Source organism: Gymnoscopelus braueri, assembly GCF_963280865.1.
Source record: "Gymnoscopelus braueri genome assembly, chromosome: 16".
Classification (NCBI taxonomy): domain Eukaryota; kingdom Metazoa; phylum Chordata; class Actinopteri; order Myctophiformes; family Myctophidae; genus Gymnoscopelus; species Gymnoscopelus braueri.
Window position 1 is genome coordinate 39,597,463 of NC_137616.1, and position 17,857 is coordinate 39,615,319.

Here is a 17,857-nt window from a genome sequence, read left to right on the forward strand (position 1 = left end):
AATTATTGGCTTTGGAACGCGACAAAAACAAAAAATATCCATGAATTGAAGTCTCCATGGGGTGAGTCGTCGATAGAAAAAAAAAAGGTTTTGGGTGAACTATCCCTTTAACGTCTACTCTGGCTTTTGTGTGCACCCCAGACAGTTTTTACGTTGCTTGATTCAATATTTATATTCCTATATAAATCCTATAAAAACTCCAAAGTCCATTTTAACTAACTTGACTAAATGCAAACACATGTTCCTGGTTCAGGTGATATTGTCCTTCTAATGTGTGCTTTTTCAATTGCTTTTTTTAAATGAAATGTTTTATATATAAATATGAATAATATATAATATGAAGTTGTTGAGACGCCGCCCACGTATTAGGACAATATCAGTCATCAGAATATCAGTCATCAGCCCATGTAGACATTTAAATGCCAAGAAGTATTTCAAAGTGAGATAGCTACCGCTTTAAGCATTATTTTCCATAGAAACATGCCCAGATTGACTTAATAATTTTCCTTAAGAAACACTGCTCACCAGATTCACCTCTGGCCAGAAGATGGTGCTATTGTCATAAGAAACATGACAGATAAAATACCTTATTGTGAACTTTTGCCAAGCTGTGTAAATGTACTTTTATTTGGGTCCTCCTTTATTTGCTATATGGCCATGTTATGTTTTATTACTGATGCTTAACACTTGTTTTGCTTTAAGGGATAGTCTTTGCATTTGTTCTTTGTTTTAGGGTTTCTGTTAATGTATAGCTGTTATTTTGAAGTGTCAGAAAGCAGAAGGATGTATGATACAACATAGTGTAACTTAGCTCACAGACCTGCCTAAAACATTGATTTGTGTCTCACTTTTCGAGGCTATTATTGTTTGTCATTATATCAGCCAGGTAGGCCTATTTAAAGGGATATTTCACGTTCAAACATGTTTGGGGTAATTTTACTGTCTACGTGGGCTTGGTGAGCACCCCAGGAAGTTTTTAAGTTGCTTGATTCAGTATTTATATATTTGCCTCCGCCAGAGGTGGAGAGTATGTTTTCGTTCTTGTCCTTCCGTGTGTGTCCCCGTCTCAGCCAAGCAAACATTGGTCAAGCTTCGCGTGACACGTGACAATATTGTTGTCACCAATGCTCTGATTGGCTAGCGAGACGCATGATGACATAGAAACCTATAAATAGGTGTGTCACTTCAAGTGAGCTTCCATCAGCCAAGCTAACATTGGTCAAGTGACACGTGACAATATGTAATATAAATAGGTAAGACAGGATTAATCAGGAACAGTACTGGCGGAGACCTGTGCTCCGAGGAGCACATTTTCTAGTTGATATTCATTTTAACAGACACGCGCCCCCTTCCCATACAAACCCATTGTAACTCCAAACTCTATTTTAACCATGATGGGTTCATTGAAAACACCCACCCTTGGGGTCTGGTGACATATTGTCCTTCTAATGCATGAGGAGACCATGTTTTTACAATTACGCTTTTCATAGATTTTTTTTTTTTTGGGGGGGGAAATGGAAAAAAGTATAATTATATAATAATGAAGGAAAAAAATAGAAAAAAGTAATTGAAAAAACATGGTGTCCTCCTCATTCACCCATGGACGCTACACCTTATTATGACGACATATTCATTTAGACTACTTTTGGTTGCCTTACCTTTTGTCTGTTGAGTCTTCTTGGCCAGTAAAGTAGATAATTTATATCCACATTCAGAGCAGAATTTATGTGATGGTTCAACTTTGCACCCACAGTCAGGGCAAAACATCTTGATGAACCTGTTTGAAATAACATCACAACCTTTAAACCATACTGTACAGTGATTATCTTCAGGTGTAGCTAATCAGCTGTCCTGTGAATCTGTAACCAGCACTTACAATTATTTCAGTAGGCTTACAAGTAGCCTGTGGTGTAAAAAATACTATTTAAAAAAAAGAAGTAAAGTATCAATCAATACTGAAATGTAGAAATACTTTGTTACAAGTAAAAATCCGGATTTAAACATTTACTTGGGTAAAAGTACAAACGTATTGGTATCAAAATGTACATAAAGCACCAAAAGTAAAAGTACATTACGCAGAATGTCCCATTTCATAAGTTTTCAAATGTAAAAAATGTATCAAAATCTTTTGAAAATAGCTGATCTAATCGGCTATTTTCAAATAGCCAAAGTATATAGAGCTGAAGAGGTTATATGTTTTGTATTAATAATCAAAATCTACAAAAGTGACTAACTTAGCCTTAGATGACTGGTAGATTTATTTTATCGATTTTGACATTTCATCTCTACGAGTCTTAGCTACCATCCCCCCAGATTGCACTGGACTGTCAGCTCCAAAGCCCGTACTTCTCCAAACATGTACAAATGCAAAATAAAAGGTGCTTACCCGCGTGCCCAAATGTTAACTCAGTGTCCGGCGTGTTTGTGCAATATATTATTCCATATTTATCAATAAAGAAGTGTTTTAATCCCGTCTGTGGCCGAACGCCATTCCCCCCTCGTTTACTTCCTGTTTACATTGAGTGTAATTCCAGATGCGCTCCGTCACTACCGCCCATTGAGAACTTGGGAATTCCGACAGAATCGGTCACAGACGGGATTAAAACACTTCTTTATAGAAACATATGGACTAATACATTGTACAAATACTCCGGACACCTAGTTAACATTTGGGGCACGCGGGTAAGCACCTTCTATTTTGCATTTGTACATGTTTGGAGAAGTACGGGCTTTGGAGCTGACATTCCAGGGCAATCTGGGCGGGTGGTAGCTAAAACTCTCGTAGAGATTACGATCAAATACATTTTACGAGAGTATTGATCTAAGGCTACAAGTAAATAAAGTTTTCAAATAATTGTAGTGGAGTAAAAGTATAATATTCGCCTCTGAAATGTAGTGGAGTATAGTAAAAGTACAGAGAATTGGAAATACTCCAGTAAAGTAAAAGACACCTCAAAATTGTACAATACTTGAGTAAATGCCTACTAAATCACTTTACACCACTGGGAGTAGCCTGTCAACGTGCATTTTTTTTTTTACATAATAAAGAAACATCCGACTAAAATGTGTGATTGATCACTTCCATTGTGTAAATATTTGACAAAAATATTTTTAAATAATATTTATTTAAAGATGGTAGACGACCATACCTCTCAGGCTCTTCTGAACTTCCTCATGGTCTATTGTCGAACTGCGACTGCGTGCTGAGGGTCACATTTTTATAGCTGCATGCATAGCTTTCGTTTTTAAAGAACTGCATGATGTTGACTTGTTGCAAAGGGTGTGGTTTGTCCTGAAGAAATGAAAGAAAAATCTAAGTTTCCTTGAGTTGCATAGTGGTGGAAAGTATAGTAGCCTACATTTACAAACACATTCTCAAATACTGTACTTATAAGTACAGTTGTGAGGTACTTTTACTTTATTGGAGTATTTGCAATTTTCAGTACTTTTACTTCTACTCCACTACTGTACATCTCAAAGGCAAATATTATACTTTTACTCCACTACAATTATTTAGTTGTAGTTAATACTAGTTACTTACTAGATTTTGATTATTATTACAAAACTTTTCAGCATTTATCTGGGTTTCAAATATGCCAGATTTACTGTAGGCCTATAGAGCTCCAAGACCTGAACATTGAAAATTAAGTAGCTTCAGTAAACCCTGTAGCTTATCACTTGGTCAAATATTAGGCCTACTCAAATGAAGTTGCTCTGTCACATTTGTAGGGCTACTTGAGTTAAAGTAGGCTGAGTAGGCCTAGGCTACTTGCTTTATAAAATATGCATTTTTTTTTAAGTATTCAAAAGTACAAATTACAACGTACAATTTATTTTTCATTTCAATGCATTGCTGTAATGAAATTTTGACATTTCCACCAAAATTCAAAGATTTTCCAGAAATGCTACACAAGTAGGCTACTGTACTTATGCCCACAACTGGACTATAATTGCCATTCTGAAATCACAAGGCTAATAAACACGTGATCTGTGAATGGTTCCATTTTACACTGACTTCTGGCATAACTATCATTGGTTCCCTATCATAACAGTGAATAGATTTCAGTTTGCATTTCTGAAGCAAGACAACAGTTTTGTTTTGTTTTGTCTCTTTAGTTTCAGTTCAGTCAAAAATGAAACTACATTAAACATCCTCTGGAATTCCCCTGGAATTCTCCAATCATTTCCACAATGGAGGCTAAAATAAAGTGAATTCTGTTTTAAGTTTAGATAGAGAACATTCGATCCATAACTTTTATTTGTAATACCAACACAAACTGTGTTTCCAAGCAGCCAAAGAAAGTGAGATGACATTTTCCTTTAGGCATAGAGCCCTAGAGGTTAACCATGATTAATTACATAATCATTATTATATATATATAGTTATGTTCCTTGTTCATGAGTATATTAATGATTGTGGACAAATGAAGACACTATACACAGGCTAGTGTGTGTGTGTGTGTGTGTGTGTGTGTGTGTGTGTGTGTGTGTGTGTGTGTGTGTGTGTGTGTGTGTGTGCGTGCGTGCGTGCGTGCGTGCGTACGTGCGTGCAAGTGCGTGCGTGCGTGCGTGCGTGCAAGTGCAAGTGCAAGTGCAAGTGCAAGTGTGTGGTATAATGGTACACAACGTATTTATACGTGTAATAACTAAAATGTTGCTCAAAACACTTCATAGAGGAGGGAAACATAAAATGGAAGGCATAAAAGACATTTGCATGATTAAATTATTTCTAGACACGTGGCATTGACAGTTGTGAAATAAATCTAATTTAGACAATCTAGGACAATAAAGAAAATAGCCCTACAGTGCAAAACCACATTGATTAATAAGGTAAAACAGAGTTGATAGAGTTGTGTGTCTCACATCTGATATTATATTGTCAAATAACTTGAAAATTGTGCAGTAAAATCAAGGTCCTGGAACTGTTCATCTTGCGGATTCGTCTGGTTTCCTCCAGGCTATAATGTTCATCCTGCCATCATGCCATGATTGCCATCTCTTTTTGCTGATGTTTGCATTTCTTGCATTGATGACAGCAGCATCCTTCCCTCTATCCCGGTAGTAGTGGTAGCAGCTCCAGCAGAAGACTTCCCTTTCCCTCACAACAAATGCTGAGTGACAATTGTCTTCATTTATTCAGCAATGGTGAGCCTCCTTTACGGTAACCGGAACACTCTGCCGAGCATGTTTTGGGGCGAGCTTTCTTGTATTCTCCTTTACAACCATTGCCACAAAGAAAAAGAAAGTACACTGTAAAACTGTTGTGAGCCCGGTCATTCCTATGCCCGGGGCCAGCACAGACGGGGCGAAGAGGAAAGAAGAAGCACAAGACGTACCATGCGGGGACCCCCCAGGACCAGCCTGCTAACCCACCACCACTGCCTGGTCATGGACCGACACAGGTGGTCGGCCCACAGTCAGTGCAAAATGTACAGGCTCACTTTGGGCCCTCTCAACCAACCTATCCTGACCAGGACTATGGTCAGGGGAGGCCCGCTTATGGAACCCCAGCTACTGAAAAAGTACCGGGGTTCGGGGTCAAACTCCACGGTTGTGAGGGTTAAGAAAAAAACATAAAAACGTATGCTTGTTGCTTAGAGCTATATATGTATTCATGCATGACAAATAGAGAGAACAGTGATACTGGCAGGTGGAATATGTAGTTGAACTTTGTGACCCCAGTGTATTTTCTGTCTGCATGGTAAGAGAGACACACTGTGAGTTTAATCTTCCTGGAACAAAGAGTTTGCAGGAATGCACTTAACCTACATATCGAACTTGCCTCGCTGTGGTAAGGGCACGTTGCAGAGGCGAGGTTTAAACCGTGTAAAACACATGAAGTGAGTACTCCCAAAATGTAACAGAGCAGTTTTTGTCTCATTGCAACATATCACTTAATGTCACGTATGCCAAATAAGGGAGTTGCATCCATCCTGACCAGACATTATAAAATAGGTTGCACCCAAAAGCGGGGGCTTCTCTTCTTTTTGGAATACCTTGCGAATACTATCTGAGCAGTGCTTGCATTTTCCTGAGCGTACAGATCGTCCCTCTTTCCTATCTTTTGTATTTTCATTCTTTATAAAAATAAAAATACCTATTTACTAGGGGCCAAAAAACGAATACAAGAAGACTCACTCCAAAACCAACTCACCCCAACTCAAAAAGGAAAACTCACCCCGGAGCTAGGAACACTCACCCCGGGGGGTGGGTAAACTCACCCCAGGACCTGAGAAAACTCACTCCGGAACACTCACCCCGGGGGTAGGAAAACTCACCCCGGGGGTAGGAAAACTCACCCCGGGGGAGACGCACTGTGATTGGCCAGTAGTCACTTTGAGTGGCAGTTGGGGCAAACGCAGTCAGTGGGGCAAACGCAGTGAGTGGGGCAAACGCAGTCCCCACCAAAAGAAATTACTATTCTGTCCCTATCGGTACATAACTCGGACGGCGCTGATTCGACTAGCAGACCATCGGCTGGTCGTTGCGGGCACTCGCGCCTGGAGGCGCTCGGGCGCAACTCCTCAGCCTCAAGGTCTGCTGAGTCGGCGCGCCTCCGTCATGGTCCAAAACTATACTTTATCGGCGAAAAAAAGAAGTCCGCGGATGACTGAAAAAGTTTTACCCCAAGCATTCTGTGAAAATGGAAAGCTCACAAAGTTAAAAACCATTGGGGTGAGTTTTCCGGAGTGAGTTTTCTCAGGTCCTGGGGTGAGTTTTCCTACCCCCGAAAATCTTGGGGGTGAGTTTTCCTACCCTGTGGGGTGAGTTTTCCGGAGTGAGTTTTCCTAGCAATGGGGTGAGTTGGTTTTGGAGTGAGTCTTCTTGATACCCAAAAAACTGGTTTGGTCACCGCTCCATTCTTGATCATCTGCAGTTTACCATCGCTTGTAGGATTATGACTGCTGGGTGAGTCTTGAATGTGTTTTCTTGATTGCATAGCCAAACGTCAACCGTCTGGGTGTCCAGGTCTGTCAGCACTCAGCAGAACCTGAGAGAGATGAACGGAGCCCGAGTGAGGGTCTCACGGTGTCTCTGATGGGCTGGCAGGGACACTAAAGTTAAACAGAAGTTGAGTGAGATGACACTGGCCGAACTAAAGCCTGATTACTGATCACTAGCGTGGTCTGTGTTGGTGTCCTAACATCAGCGGGGAACGTGTGCGAGTGTATGCACACATTTCACAGGTGCAGGAAACCAGTTCATCTAAGTGTGACAGACGGGTTCTGTTTGCTTCCATGTGTAAAGTCACTCTACTCGATGGTACTCAGTCTATAAACAGTTAGACAGGGGTAGAATATAAGACAGTTGATGCAGAGACTGGATTGGAACCTAGCACATATTTGAATTATATTACTATATTTAATATACCCATTATTTTTGCTGTTTTAAAAATTTTTTTTAACTCCTCGGTGGGTGCCTACATTTCCCTAGTGATTTGCCAACAGATGTAACTCCAGGGGGAAAATATATTTTGTATTAACTTCAGAGTGCAGGGCAAAATGCGGGGGGTTTAATCCCCAAAACAATGCATTTTCACAGATTTTCACAGTGAAATGATTAGGTAAATTATTCTGTGATTAACATCTGCGAGTGTACAGAGGATACTTTTTTTCACAGCTTTCCTGGAGCAGATTCACAGGTATTCGTATGGTAAATGACAAACATTCCAGGTGGAATGGTCTCATTTTGGTCCCATCCCATGGGGTAAGACACATTTTAGATTAATGTTGTTGTGTGCACAAATATGGACCCTATGATATGAATTGTGGGCGAGCATTCCGCACCGGCGGGGCGAGCGGACCATCGTTGCGTTGCGGGGCGAGGGTTCTGCTCGTTCGGGTCGACCGGACCGGACCTGGCTGGGTAAGCGGTCTACTGGTCTACTCATAGGGGTCTACTATGCTCCTAACTGGGGGTGGGCGTGTTTAGGGGTGAGTCTTCCGGTTTGGTTACCATCATTTTGGGAAGCGACTCATGTGACGGGGGAGTGACCCAGAACCAAGGAGTGTATTTGAACAAGGAGAGGTCAGATACATCACGACGTTCTAGGCACTGGGAGGCAAACTGGATTCCGTCCGTCGTTAGTCAAATAATTCATGGTTCAGGGAGGTTATAACATGTTTTTTTTATTTAAAAAAAATATCTATCTAAAGCTAGGTATCTAAAGAGCAACTTAAGTTTCTGACTGACTGACTGACTGACTGACTGACTGACTGACTGACTGACTGAGCATGGGAATCAGCTAGTCTTTATACTGGAGTGTAGTCCACAAAAACATATTACAACACATTGAAAAAGCACAACATTAAATTGCATTAATTCACATTTCAGTAATATCAATATAAAAAGATATTTGAAAAAAAAAAATACCACACTGGTACGAACTACGAAATAACACAATATTGCACGTTTACCTAAAATGATTCCTTCAAATAGTCATCTGCATTCGAGTAAATGCCGTTGCACTTTTTTCTTAAAGGATGATTTATTTCTTATTAGACGAATTAGGATTAGCTTGGACATCATATGCAAATGTCAGATTCGATCGAATAAATCTATTACAGTCTTCTTACTCTTGATCCAAGCTAGGACAGTAGTTACATAATTATTCTAAATCGCATTGCCGCATGAAGTTATCATTACTTTGACTCTAGCGCCACCTCCTGGGCTTCCCATGACGGGGTAGGTCTCCGAGTCCGAGGTCATATCTCTATAAAATGATATATTGTGCACATTTATATTCCTGAAGTGATTCATTGACAAAGGACGCCATGCTGTCATTGAAATGCATTGGTGTAAAGTAACTAGTATATTTACTCTCAAGTACTGTACTGTACTGTACTTAAGTAACATGTTTAGCTATTTTTTACTTTACTGGAGTATTTCCAATGTTCAGTACTTTTACTGAATACATTTCGGCCATTTGAAAATAGCTGATTTAATGGGACATTCTGCATAATGAGCACTTTCTACTTTTGGCACTTCAAGTACATTTTTATACCAATACTTTTGTACTTTTACTCAAGTAAATCTTGAATTTCGGACTTTTACTTGTAACAGGGTATTTCTACGTATTTCTAACGTAAGTACAAAATGTGAGTACTTTTTTCCACCACCGGTCCTCTCCTTCTTCAACATACTCCTTGCGCAGAACCAGGAAACGTCTATCTGTTGTTGCTGCTGCTGCTGCTGCTGCAGCTGCTCGAAAAGGTAAATCAAAACTATCATCAATACAACATTATCCAAACATTTACAGGGTATTTTTTGTCAGTTATACAATGGCAGTAATTATAGCGGGATCCAGCATGTTGTCACACCTTTTCAGAAAGTGGAAGAGTGTCTGAACGAGCAGATGTCTGAGAAGTTCCAAGTTTGATTGCGACTTAGCCATGGTCGTCTGTCACGACCGTCATGGATGAACTTCAACCTGGTGTTTGCACTTTCTCCATATTTGCCCTGTACATCTACATAAACGTTCAGATTAAAATATAAAGTACTTATGCTATGGCCACGGATGTTACAATTATGCACGGGCTACCTCAGAAGTACCTGTATTTCCGTATTGTTCAATAAAAAGCATTATAATCCTATCAGTGGCCATTTTCTCATAGTTATAGTTCATCAGAGTGCAGTACACCTACCAACCGATAGGGTCGCGTAGTTGAAAGCATACGAAGAAAATGGCCATCGATCGGATTAAAATGCTTTTTATTGAACAATACGGAAGATACGGGTACCTCGTACATAATTGTCACATCCGTGGCCATGGGGTAAGCACATTATATTTGAAATCTGAACGTTAATGTATATGTACGGGCCGTGAATGGAGAAAGTTCAAACACCAGGTTGAAGTTCATCCATGACTGTCATATGACAGTCATGTCTCAGTGCGACTTTGATAACGTTATGAGTATGACATCGCACCCGCCTGCAGCGCAATTAACTTATTTGACAACAACTGACAACAACCTCCGCATTTAGATGAATCCAAAATCACAAATTCAGGATTAGGACTTAACGACTAGGAGGAATAATAAGGACACAGTGACCTATTCTGTGCTCTCCTGTCCTGACTCCTGTGTCAATAAATAGTTGAGTGATTTCCGCATTGTGTCACTCCGCAGTTAAAAGGACGTGTGTGTGTGTGTGTGTGTGTGTGTGTGTAGGATACATTAACATCAACCGTTATATAATTATATATAGGTCTTTATGCTTTGATGTAGCAGTATACTATAGACAGACATTTTCATTAATGTCTGTCTTAAATTCTGAAAAATTATGTTTTGAAATTTGGATGAATTTACATTTAACTTGCAGTGAAGTGTTACAGAGAATGTATGACAGAATATAGGTGTTGATGAATTTACCCAATTATTAATTATTATTATTATTATTATCAAAGATTGCTATTATACATAATACTCTGCTTAATAATACATAATTATATGACTTACAATAGAACGTATTGTAACCTTCATGACTTGTTCCATGACTGTTACAGTAGTTTCACACTGTCTTGCTGTCATATCTTGCTGCTTTTATCTTTCATAGTTACCAAGGAACAGGTTTCATAAGTAACCACTAAATCAAAAACCATTTAAGAATGATTGTAGTGTATTTCAGAGAATCCTCTGAACATTGTTTCACTGTGCTTGCCTCGCGGCTAGAATCAAGATTCATACTGAAACCTGATTTATACTTCATCGTACGACAGTGTTGCTTGCTTAAAATAGCAGATCTACAAACCTTTTTTCGGTGAGCGACACAGCGTATAGTACGGAGTATAAATTAATCATGAGACTTTGTTGAATTGTGTGTGTGATCTTCATCAAGGCCTGTCATGAACTGTACAGAAGGCTAACGATGACAAGTAGCCAATTAACTGAGGGTCACTGTGTTTGACACACTTTTCCAGGCATCCACCATGTCCTACCAGGCTGGAACTCAAGAGGAGCCCAGCGCTCTGGCTCAGAACATCAGCTCCAACATCCAGAAAATCACACTGCTGAGTAATACATTATGCACACACACACACACACACACACACACACACACACACACACACTGTTGCAGTGAAATATCAACACGATCACTGTACACACCTTGCACAGTTTTTATATATAATTGTATTGTATAATCTAATCTTTTGACTATGTGGCACTCAATCCATGACAGATATCTGTACAAACATTCCAAATATTTATATATATACCTATCTCACCAGCGTCAGAGCTACAGAGAGGAGTGTCTCAGCTGGGAACAGAGCAGGACTCCAGCCGTCTACGACAGACACTGTGAGTTACCATCCCTCATCGTCCTCTCTAATAGCCGATCTACAAGCTCACAACGTGACTAATATCACTGCGTAGATATTAGTCTGGAATCTTAGTGTGGAACCTGCATTTCTGAGGAGAAAATTCAAAAAATGGCTCTGGTGATAAACCCGCCAATATCTGCATACTGGGCCCTGTTTGGTCCCTCACAACTTCGGAGGGAGAGAAATCCGATTTCTATGGAGAGGGGCCAGACCTAATCTGCCAAGGGCAATTTTTTTGCAATGGCTGATTCGTTTGGAACCAGGCTAAAAAAAAGGGGCTATTTAGTGACCCATAAAAATGTGTCTGCGACCCACAAATGGGTCCCAACACACTGTTTGGGAACCAGTGTGTTAGGGCATGCCATTTTATGTAAATGGTGCATTTATATAGCGCTTTAATCCAGAGCGCTTACATTGATTGTGCCATTAACCCATTCACACACACATGCATACACCGATGGCAGAGGAAACCATGCAAGGCACCAACCTGCTCATCGGGAGCAATTAGGGGTTCAGCATCTTGCTCAAGGACACTTCGACACTAACTCTAGGGGAGCGCCCCAACCCGGGATCGAACTGGGAACCTTGCGGTTTTCCAGTTCACTCTACCCGGCCACTCTACCCCTGAGCCACTGCCGCCCTATGTGAAAATTCTCAAAAATAGCCTAGCCCTAGTGGCTCTGGTTATAATGTAAACCATCACAGAGCTTCACGGGTTCTGGAAAGTTTCAGGTTATTGAAGGTTCTGGGTTGCACTTTGTAGCCGAAAAGGGCCAATAGAGAGAGCTAGAATGCCCGGCCTAAATGGCAGTGCTCCTCTTTTGGGGGGCTGTGAATATCTTCAGTTCAAAAAGGTTGAGCCCGCACACCAAACCAGGTAAAATGGCTGTGAATATCTCCCAGGTATCAACCTGTCAGTTGATCTTTCAGCCTGTTTATTTACAGCTTATATGCGATCCTGTTAGTGATTCTCTGTGATGATTGTGGTTTCCAGACAACAGAAACAGCAGCAGGGCAACCAGCTCGCCAAGGAGACTGACCGACTCATGAAGGTGTTCAGCGCATTGCCTGTTGGCCCTGATCAGGTACCATAACGTTTCTAGTAGCAGTACCTTAAGCCAGGCAAACTGATAAACTTGTCATGATGGTCAGTCAGTTCCCATCCTGTTCACCACTTTACACCTGGTTCCCTATTTTGGGCATGTCATTATTGGTGAACATTTTCTTTTTTGTGTGCGTGTGTGCGTGTGTGTGTGTTTGTGCTTTTAGCGGCAGAGAAAGATACAGAAAGAGCGTCTGTTGAATGAATTCTCCAGTGCCCTGAACGCCCTGCAGAGAACCCAGCGCCAGGCAGCCGACAAAGAAAGAGAGTTTGTTGCCCGAGTCCGAGCCAGCTCCAGGGTATCGGTGAGTAGACGGTCATATTGAATCCTGAATGTTACATTTAACTCTTGAGAGAGCGTACACATTTGTACACAAGACCAGGGGCGTGCTGGGACCAAAATTCAGCTCTGGGATTTTCAGTGAGGACTACTGTATTATTGTGAAAGCACTATGCATTTGTGACAGTGCCGTCGGAGAACTTTTATCAACTGTTCTAATTTAAATTAAATGATTTATAATGCTTATTAGCAATACAACTTATTAGCATTTAGAATTTGAGTTGATTTACCTTCTGAGACTGTACTAAAGGTACCACTAGGTGGAGGCAAATAAGCTATCCCATGGTTAACATTACAGTACCCATTGGATTTAGTGAAAAATGCAAGTATTACTAAAGTGACCTTCCTGATTAAATGAAGGACAAATACATTATAACATTATAAGTGACTGCTGAAGAAAAACAGCAGCTTAAAATTATAATTGATACGCTTAGAACCCTGTTGTCGTCACAGATAGTAAGGGCATAGCAATAGAATATATATAACAGTCCCTCTGCCAATAGACGCTGATGACTGTCTCTGTGTCATTTCCACTTATCTCACTGCAGTACACACTATTTTCCTTGATAATTGTTCGGTGATATCTGGGTGCAGACCCAGTCTGCCTTCACTCGTGTAATATATGCTGGCTGAACTGAGTAAAAGGGAAGTCAATGATTACGTTTGATAATCTTGCGTCTGACACATTCCACTGGCACCGGTTCATACTGTATAATATACCTATGTTAATAGAAACAAATGGGGTCAGGTAGCCAGAGGTACTATCTGCTCTCAGTAGAAGACTGGCTAGCTGACAAGAACCTAGGTGTGTGCAAGTGCAAACTAAAGAAACTCACAAATGGATGTAGTGTCATGTGATCGAGACAAGTGAGCAAAAGATGTTCCATTGAACACAAACGTCTTTTTATTATCAATTGTTTTTATTTATCATATCAGCAATATATCAGCAATACAATTATAGCAGTAAACATAGATACACCATGAATACAAATGTGAACACAAACTTGATTTTTTTTTTGTTAAAATGTTATTAGAATTTTAGAATTGTTGAACTGACAGGAATCTTTTAACCAACAGACAGGCCAGTCTGAAGATCCCTTTGGAAATGAGTCTTTTCTACAAAGGTTTGTATCATCATTTAAATTTTTTACAACTCTTCTACTATGCAAACTCGGCATGTAAACTCCAGTATAGTCTGATCTAGAACTAGACTGCATTAGTGACAAGATGAGAATTCTACCACACTGTCTGAAGCAACCGTGTTTGATGGCAGAGTTTCATCAATGTTTGACATGGGGAGTTTCTTAACCACTTAAACCCTTAATACTTAGTTAACCTGACTGCTACTCCTCCCATTCCTCATCCAGTCCATAATGAAGCGACAAAGATAACCCTATAGTTATATTTTAACTGAATGGTACTGTCTATCAGTGTTAGGTATTCTAATTACTTCCATTACTCAGAAATAAACCATCTCTACTATTATTATATTTTATCTTTTACCATTATTTGAGTGATGCCGTCAGCTACACCGTTGTTGTGTTATTCATTGATCATACAGCTACAGTTTTGTTCTTGCAGTGAATCACAGACGCAGGCTCAGAGTGAAGCCATCACAGAAGAGGACCTGATGCTGATCCAGGAGAGAGAGTCTTCCATTAGACAGCTGGAGGTGAAAAAAATACCACTCACGATCACATCAGACACCTGAAGCAGCACATCTGAAAGCTGCATGGAGGGATATTTTTGATAGTCACAAGAACTGCTCTATATGAAGAGTTAATGCTGCCGACCAATAGTTTTAATACACGGCAGCGTTATTCCACTTAAATACTTCGATATACTTCAGTCGACCGGGGTCCCCCAGGCGTCTTTACTTGGGTCCCCTCCTTTTTTCCCTCTACACACCAAATCACTTCACCATAAATAGATGATATTCCCAGATGGTTCATGTGGTTAAGGGGACAGATCAATGTAGTTCAGGTTAAACTCTTAACTAGAACATGAGCCATCAGCTTCAGGGTGCCATGCTGGGTCAACCAGTTTAAGTTAGTCTCACTGAAGATGTGTGTTACATACTGTATGACATTCACTGTCTCTTTACTGTCCGGTCATGCAAGGCGGTACACATTGAAAATAATCTTTTAAAAGCTAAACTTAATCAAGCTTTGTGTTTCTCCATTCAGTCTGACATCACGGATATCAACGACATCTTCAAAGACCTGGGCATGATGGTCCACGAACAGGGAGATGTTATTGGTAAATACGTAGCACTCCAACCACACATTGATTAAAATCCTCAGTGTTCATTTAACCGAGAAAAATGTACCCACAGTTTTACACTCTCAGAGTTAAACTAACAGTGAGGATTTCACTGTGCATAATATACGTCACTGCTACCACCTACGTGTACATGGCCTATCTGTTAGTCGCTTAACATAACATGTACTGTATGTGGTTGACTCCCTGTGCCATGCAGACAGTATAGAAGCTAATGTGGAGACTGCTGAAATTAGTGTGCAATCCGCTACTCAGCAACTGGCACAGGCTGCAAGCTACCAGGTAAGAAAGATCACGTATAGTTTTGCATAAGAGACGAGAGGAGGGTGAAATACACAGAAACAGGAAGAGAGAGGACAGGGGAGAAGACTGGGAAGCTTGTAAATGTGTGAACACTCACCCTCCCTTACATACTGTAACCACCAATTATTAGTCAACATGCCTCGTTATTGAAGGATTAAGACGATAAAGAAGGTAAATAGAGCTGAGAGGGAAGGTGATATGCTGATACTATGGAAGGTGATATGGGCTGTTCCCACCCAATCTGAGACAAACAGCCCAGGGACAGAAATATCCCACTCTCATGTTTTTTATTGCTGGGCTGTTTTTCTATTTTGTTGTAGCTGCTTTGCAGTGGCCCTAATGGTAGTTCCAAAATTCCAGTTGTGGAAACAAAGTAAATGTATTCAATTACAGTAGTTAAGTAACATTTTGAGGTATTTTCTTTTCTTCAACCGTTACATCTCAGAGGTAAATATTATACTTTGTACTCAGCTTTAGTTACTAACTACTTGACAGATTTAGATTATTAATACAAAACACCCTTCAACCACTGGCAAAGTTCTGACTAAAGCCTAATACTGTTATGGCAGCACTTAGTATTTAATTTATGTTGTTTGTTCCAGCAAAGTTCCCGGAAGAAGATCTGCATATTGGTGATAGTACTGGCTGTGGTTGGTGTTGTTGTAGGACTCATCATCTGGGGAGCCACCAAAGGCGGATGAAGACCTCCTCCATCCTCTTCCTCCTTTTCCCTTCACCATCTGGGGAGCCATCACCACATTATTATTATTCATTCTTCTCAGAAATGATTTGTACAAAAAAAGAAAAAATATCTATTAATGGACTTATGCTTAACCCAGAGCAATGTCTGACATGTGTATTATACATTGTATTGCATACTGTACTCCTCCGGTGTAGAACTGCAGTATGCACTGTACTAAACACTCAATGTTGACACTCTTGCTATGAAACCAAAGTAGATGCTTAAAGCTGCAGTCCGTAACTATCGTGTCCCCCTACCCGGGAATTGAACCTGAGTCCCCCGCTGCTGCATAGCTAATACAGAAAGCCTATTTGGCCAGAGGATATATTCAGTTTTTATGCAATACCACTTGTCAACCCATATACAGTACATTTCTCAATAGAAAAGCCGGCAAACCAACCACAACCCCCCACAGTTGTTATTTATATTGTATTAACATACTCTATCATACCAATTAGTTAAAATAATTGTATTCACATAATGTTTAAAGTTTTTTATGGATTGCAGCTTTAACTCTAGTTTTAATTAATTGATTTTTATTTTTTATTGTCTACAGAGCTTCAAATCAGATATAGACATGCTGCTTGTAAGCTGAGAGGAAAGCGCGTGGATGTTTTATTCTGCACTCTTGATTTTCTAGGATCATACAGTAGATGGCGTTAGTGACCTTGTGTTGTTCAGCTCAGTGCCAGCCGTGTTGGCTCCACAAACACATGACTTGGTTGGTGCCAGGTAACTGTTGATTCTTTGTCAGCTGGTGTTGAGAATATGGATAGTCTCACCATGGTGAGATTATGAACGGTATTGTTACATCATTTACAGCCAACTTCCTAAATCCAAATGAAACCGCAATATAATATAACATTCCATCTCTTCAAAATGTAATAGAGGTAGTAGTTCGCAGTGCGTTTGAAAATGACAGAAAAGTCCTACTTTAAAGTGCCTTTTATATTAATGAAGTTATGATTTATGCTTGATTTATACTTGGTTGCATGCCATGTCGCGCACTGAAAATAGAAGATCTACAAGCTCACAACATCTACGAGTTTCACGACCCTGGAGTGCGACTACCTGTAAGTGTAAATAAGGCTTTTACACTCCTATGATCAAATGGACTGCCATGTGTCATATGTAAATACTGCACAACGTTCATATTGCATGTTTTTAAATGGTTTTGCTTCAGCCGGTGTACAGTAGCTGTTGCGAACTGTAGGTAGATTGGGTCACATTGAACACTACACTGAATGTCAAAAGATGCAATTAATGGCAGGAGAGTAGTTATGTAATGTCACCTAAATGAATAAAATGTGATTTTGTAGGGCTGTTGTGCTTGCCGTCCACCTAGTACTGCATGTGATTTAACTGACAAATTTGACTTGACTTGATTTATTGGCCAATATTATTAGACCCACGGCTGATTGTGATTTCATATTTTGTAAATTAATATTTGTTGCTGCCTAACATGTTCTTAATAAACAAATTAGCTGACATGAACCTGAAGTGTGAGGACCACTTAATTCAAATCATCTTACTTCTTTCCCACCATAATTTAATGAGTTTACTGCCATCTAAACTCTAAAGGTTAAACATGATCTAATGTAATCATTCCTATTGACAATAGTCAGAGTATTGTCAATTCTTGCACAGTGGCACACTTAAATGTTAACACACCCACAGCTCTGTTGCTTACATTACATTACAGTGCCCCTAGATTGGGGCCAACTTGCAAAACTCCCCGGACCCCACTTTGAGAACTGAGTACTTACTATT

General features: G+C 40.1%; 2 protein-coding genes across 5 annotated transcripts in view; one reads left to right on the forward strand and one right to left on the reverse strand.

Moving 5' to 3' along the window:
* The window catches only part of LOC308103740 (E3 ubiquitin-protein ligase rnf213-alpha-like), a 45,233-nt gene extending 42,032 nt beyond the window's left edge, over positions 1-3,201 (reverse strand). For 2 of the 3 annotated variants that reach the window (XM_080453882.1, XM_080453881.1), the window contains exons 1-2: positions 3,150-3,200; positions 1,659-1,777 (exon numbers count right to left, since the gene is read on the reverse strand). In XM_080453882.1, coding sequence (XP_080310008.1) covers positions 1,659-1,767 — 109 coding nt within the window. In that variant the 5' untranslated portion in view covers positions 1,768-1,777; positions 3,150-3,200. Of the gene's footprint in view, positions 1-1,658; positions 1,778-3,149 lie in introns of all 3 variants that reach the window. The other variant, XM_080453883.1, reaches the window with a different exon arrangement.
* A 5,912-nt stretch (positions 3,202-9,113) lies between these two features.
* Positions 9,114-17,581, forward strand: stx7l (syntaxin 7-like). 2 transcript variants are annotated; one of them, XM_080452313.1, is made up of 10 exons: positions 9,114-9,213; positions 10,919-11,012; positions 11,228-11,297; positions 12,315-12,405; positions 12,590-12,727; positions 13,840-13,886; positions 14,344-14,434; positions 14,949-15,021; positions 15,242-15,324; positions 15,948-17,581. In XM_080452313.1, exons 2-10 carry the CDS (start codon positions 10,928-10,930, stop codon positions 16,044-16,046), a joined length of 777 nt encoding a protein of 258 aa, XP_080308439.1. In that variant the 5' UTR covers positions 9,114-9,213; positions 10,919-10,927; the 3' UTR covers positions 16,047-17,581. The 2 variants fall into 2 exon arrangements, with proteins under 2 accessions (XP_080308439.1, XP_080308440.1); XM_080452314.1 differs by lacking the exon at positions 9,114-9,213 and adding an exon at positions 10,671-10,758.
* Positions 17,582-17,857: the final 276 nt, after the last annotated feature.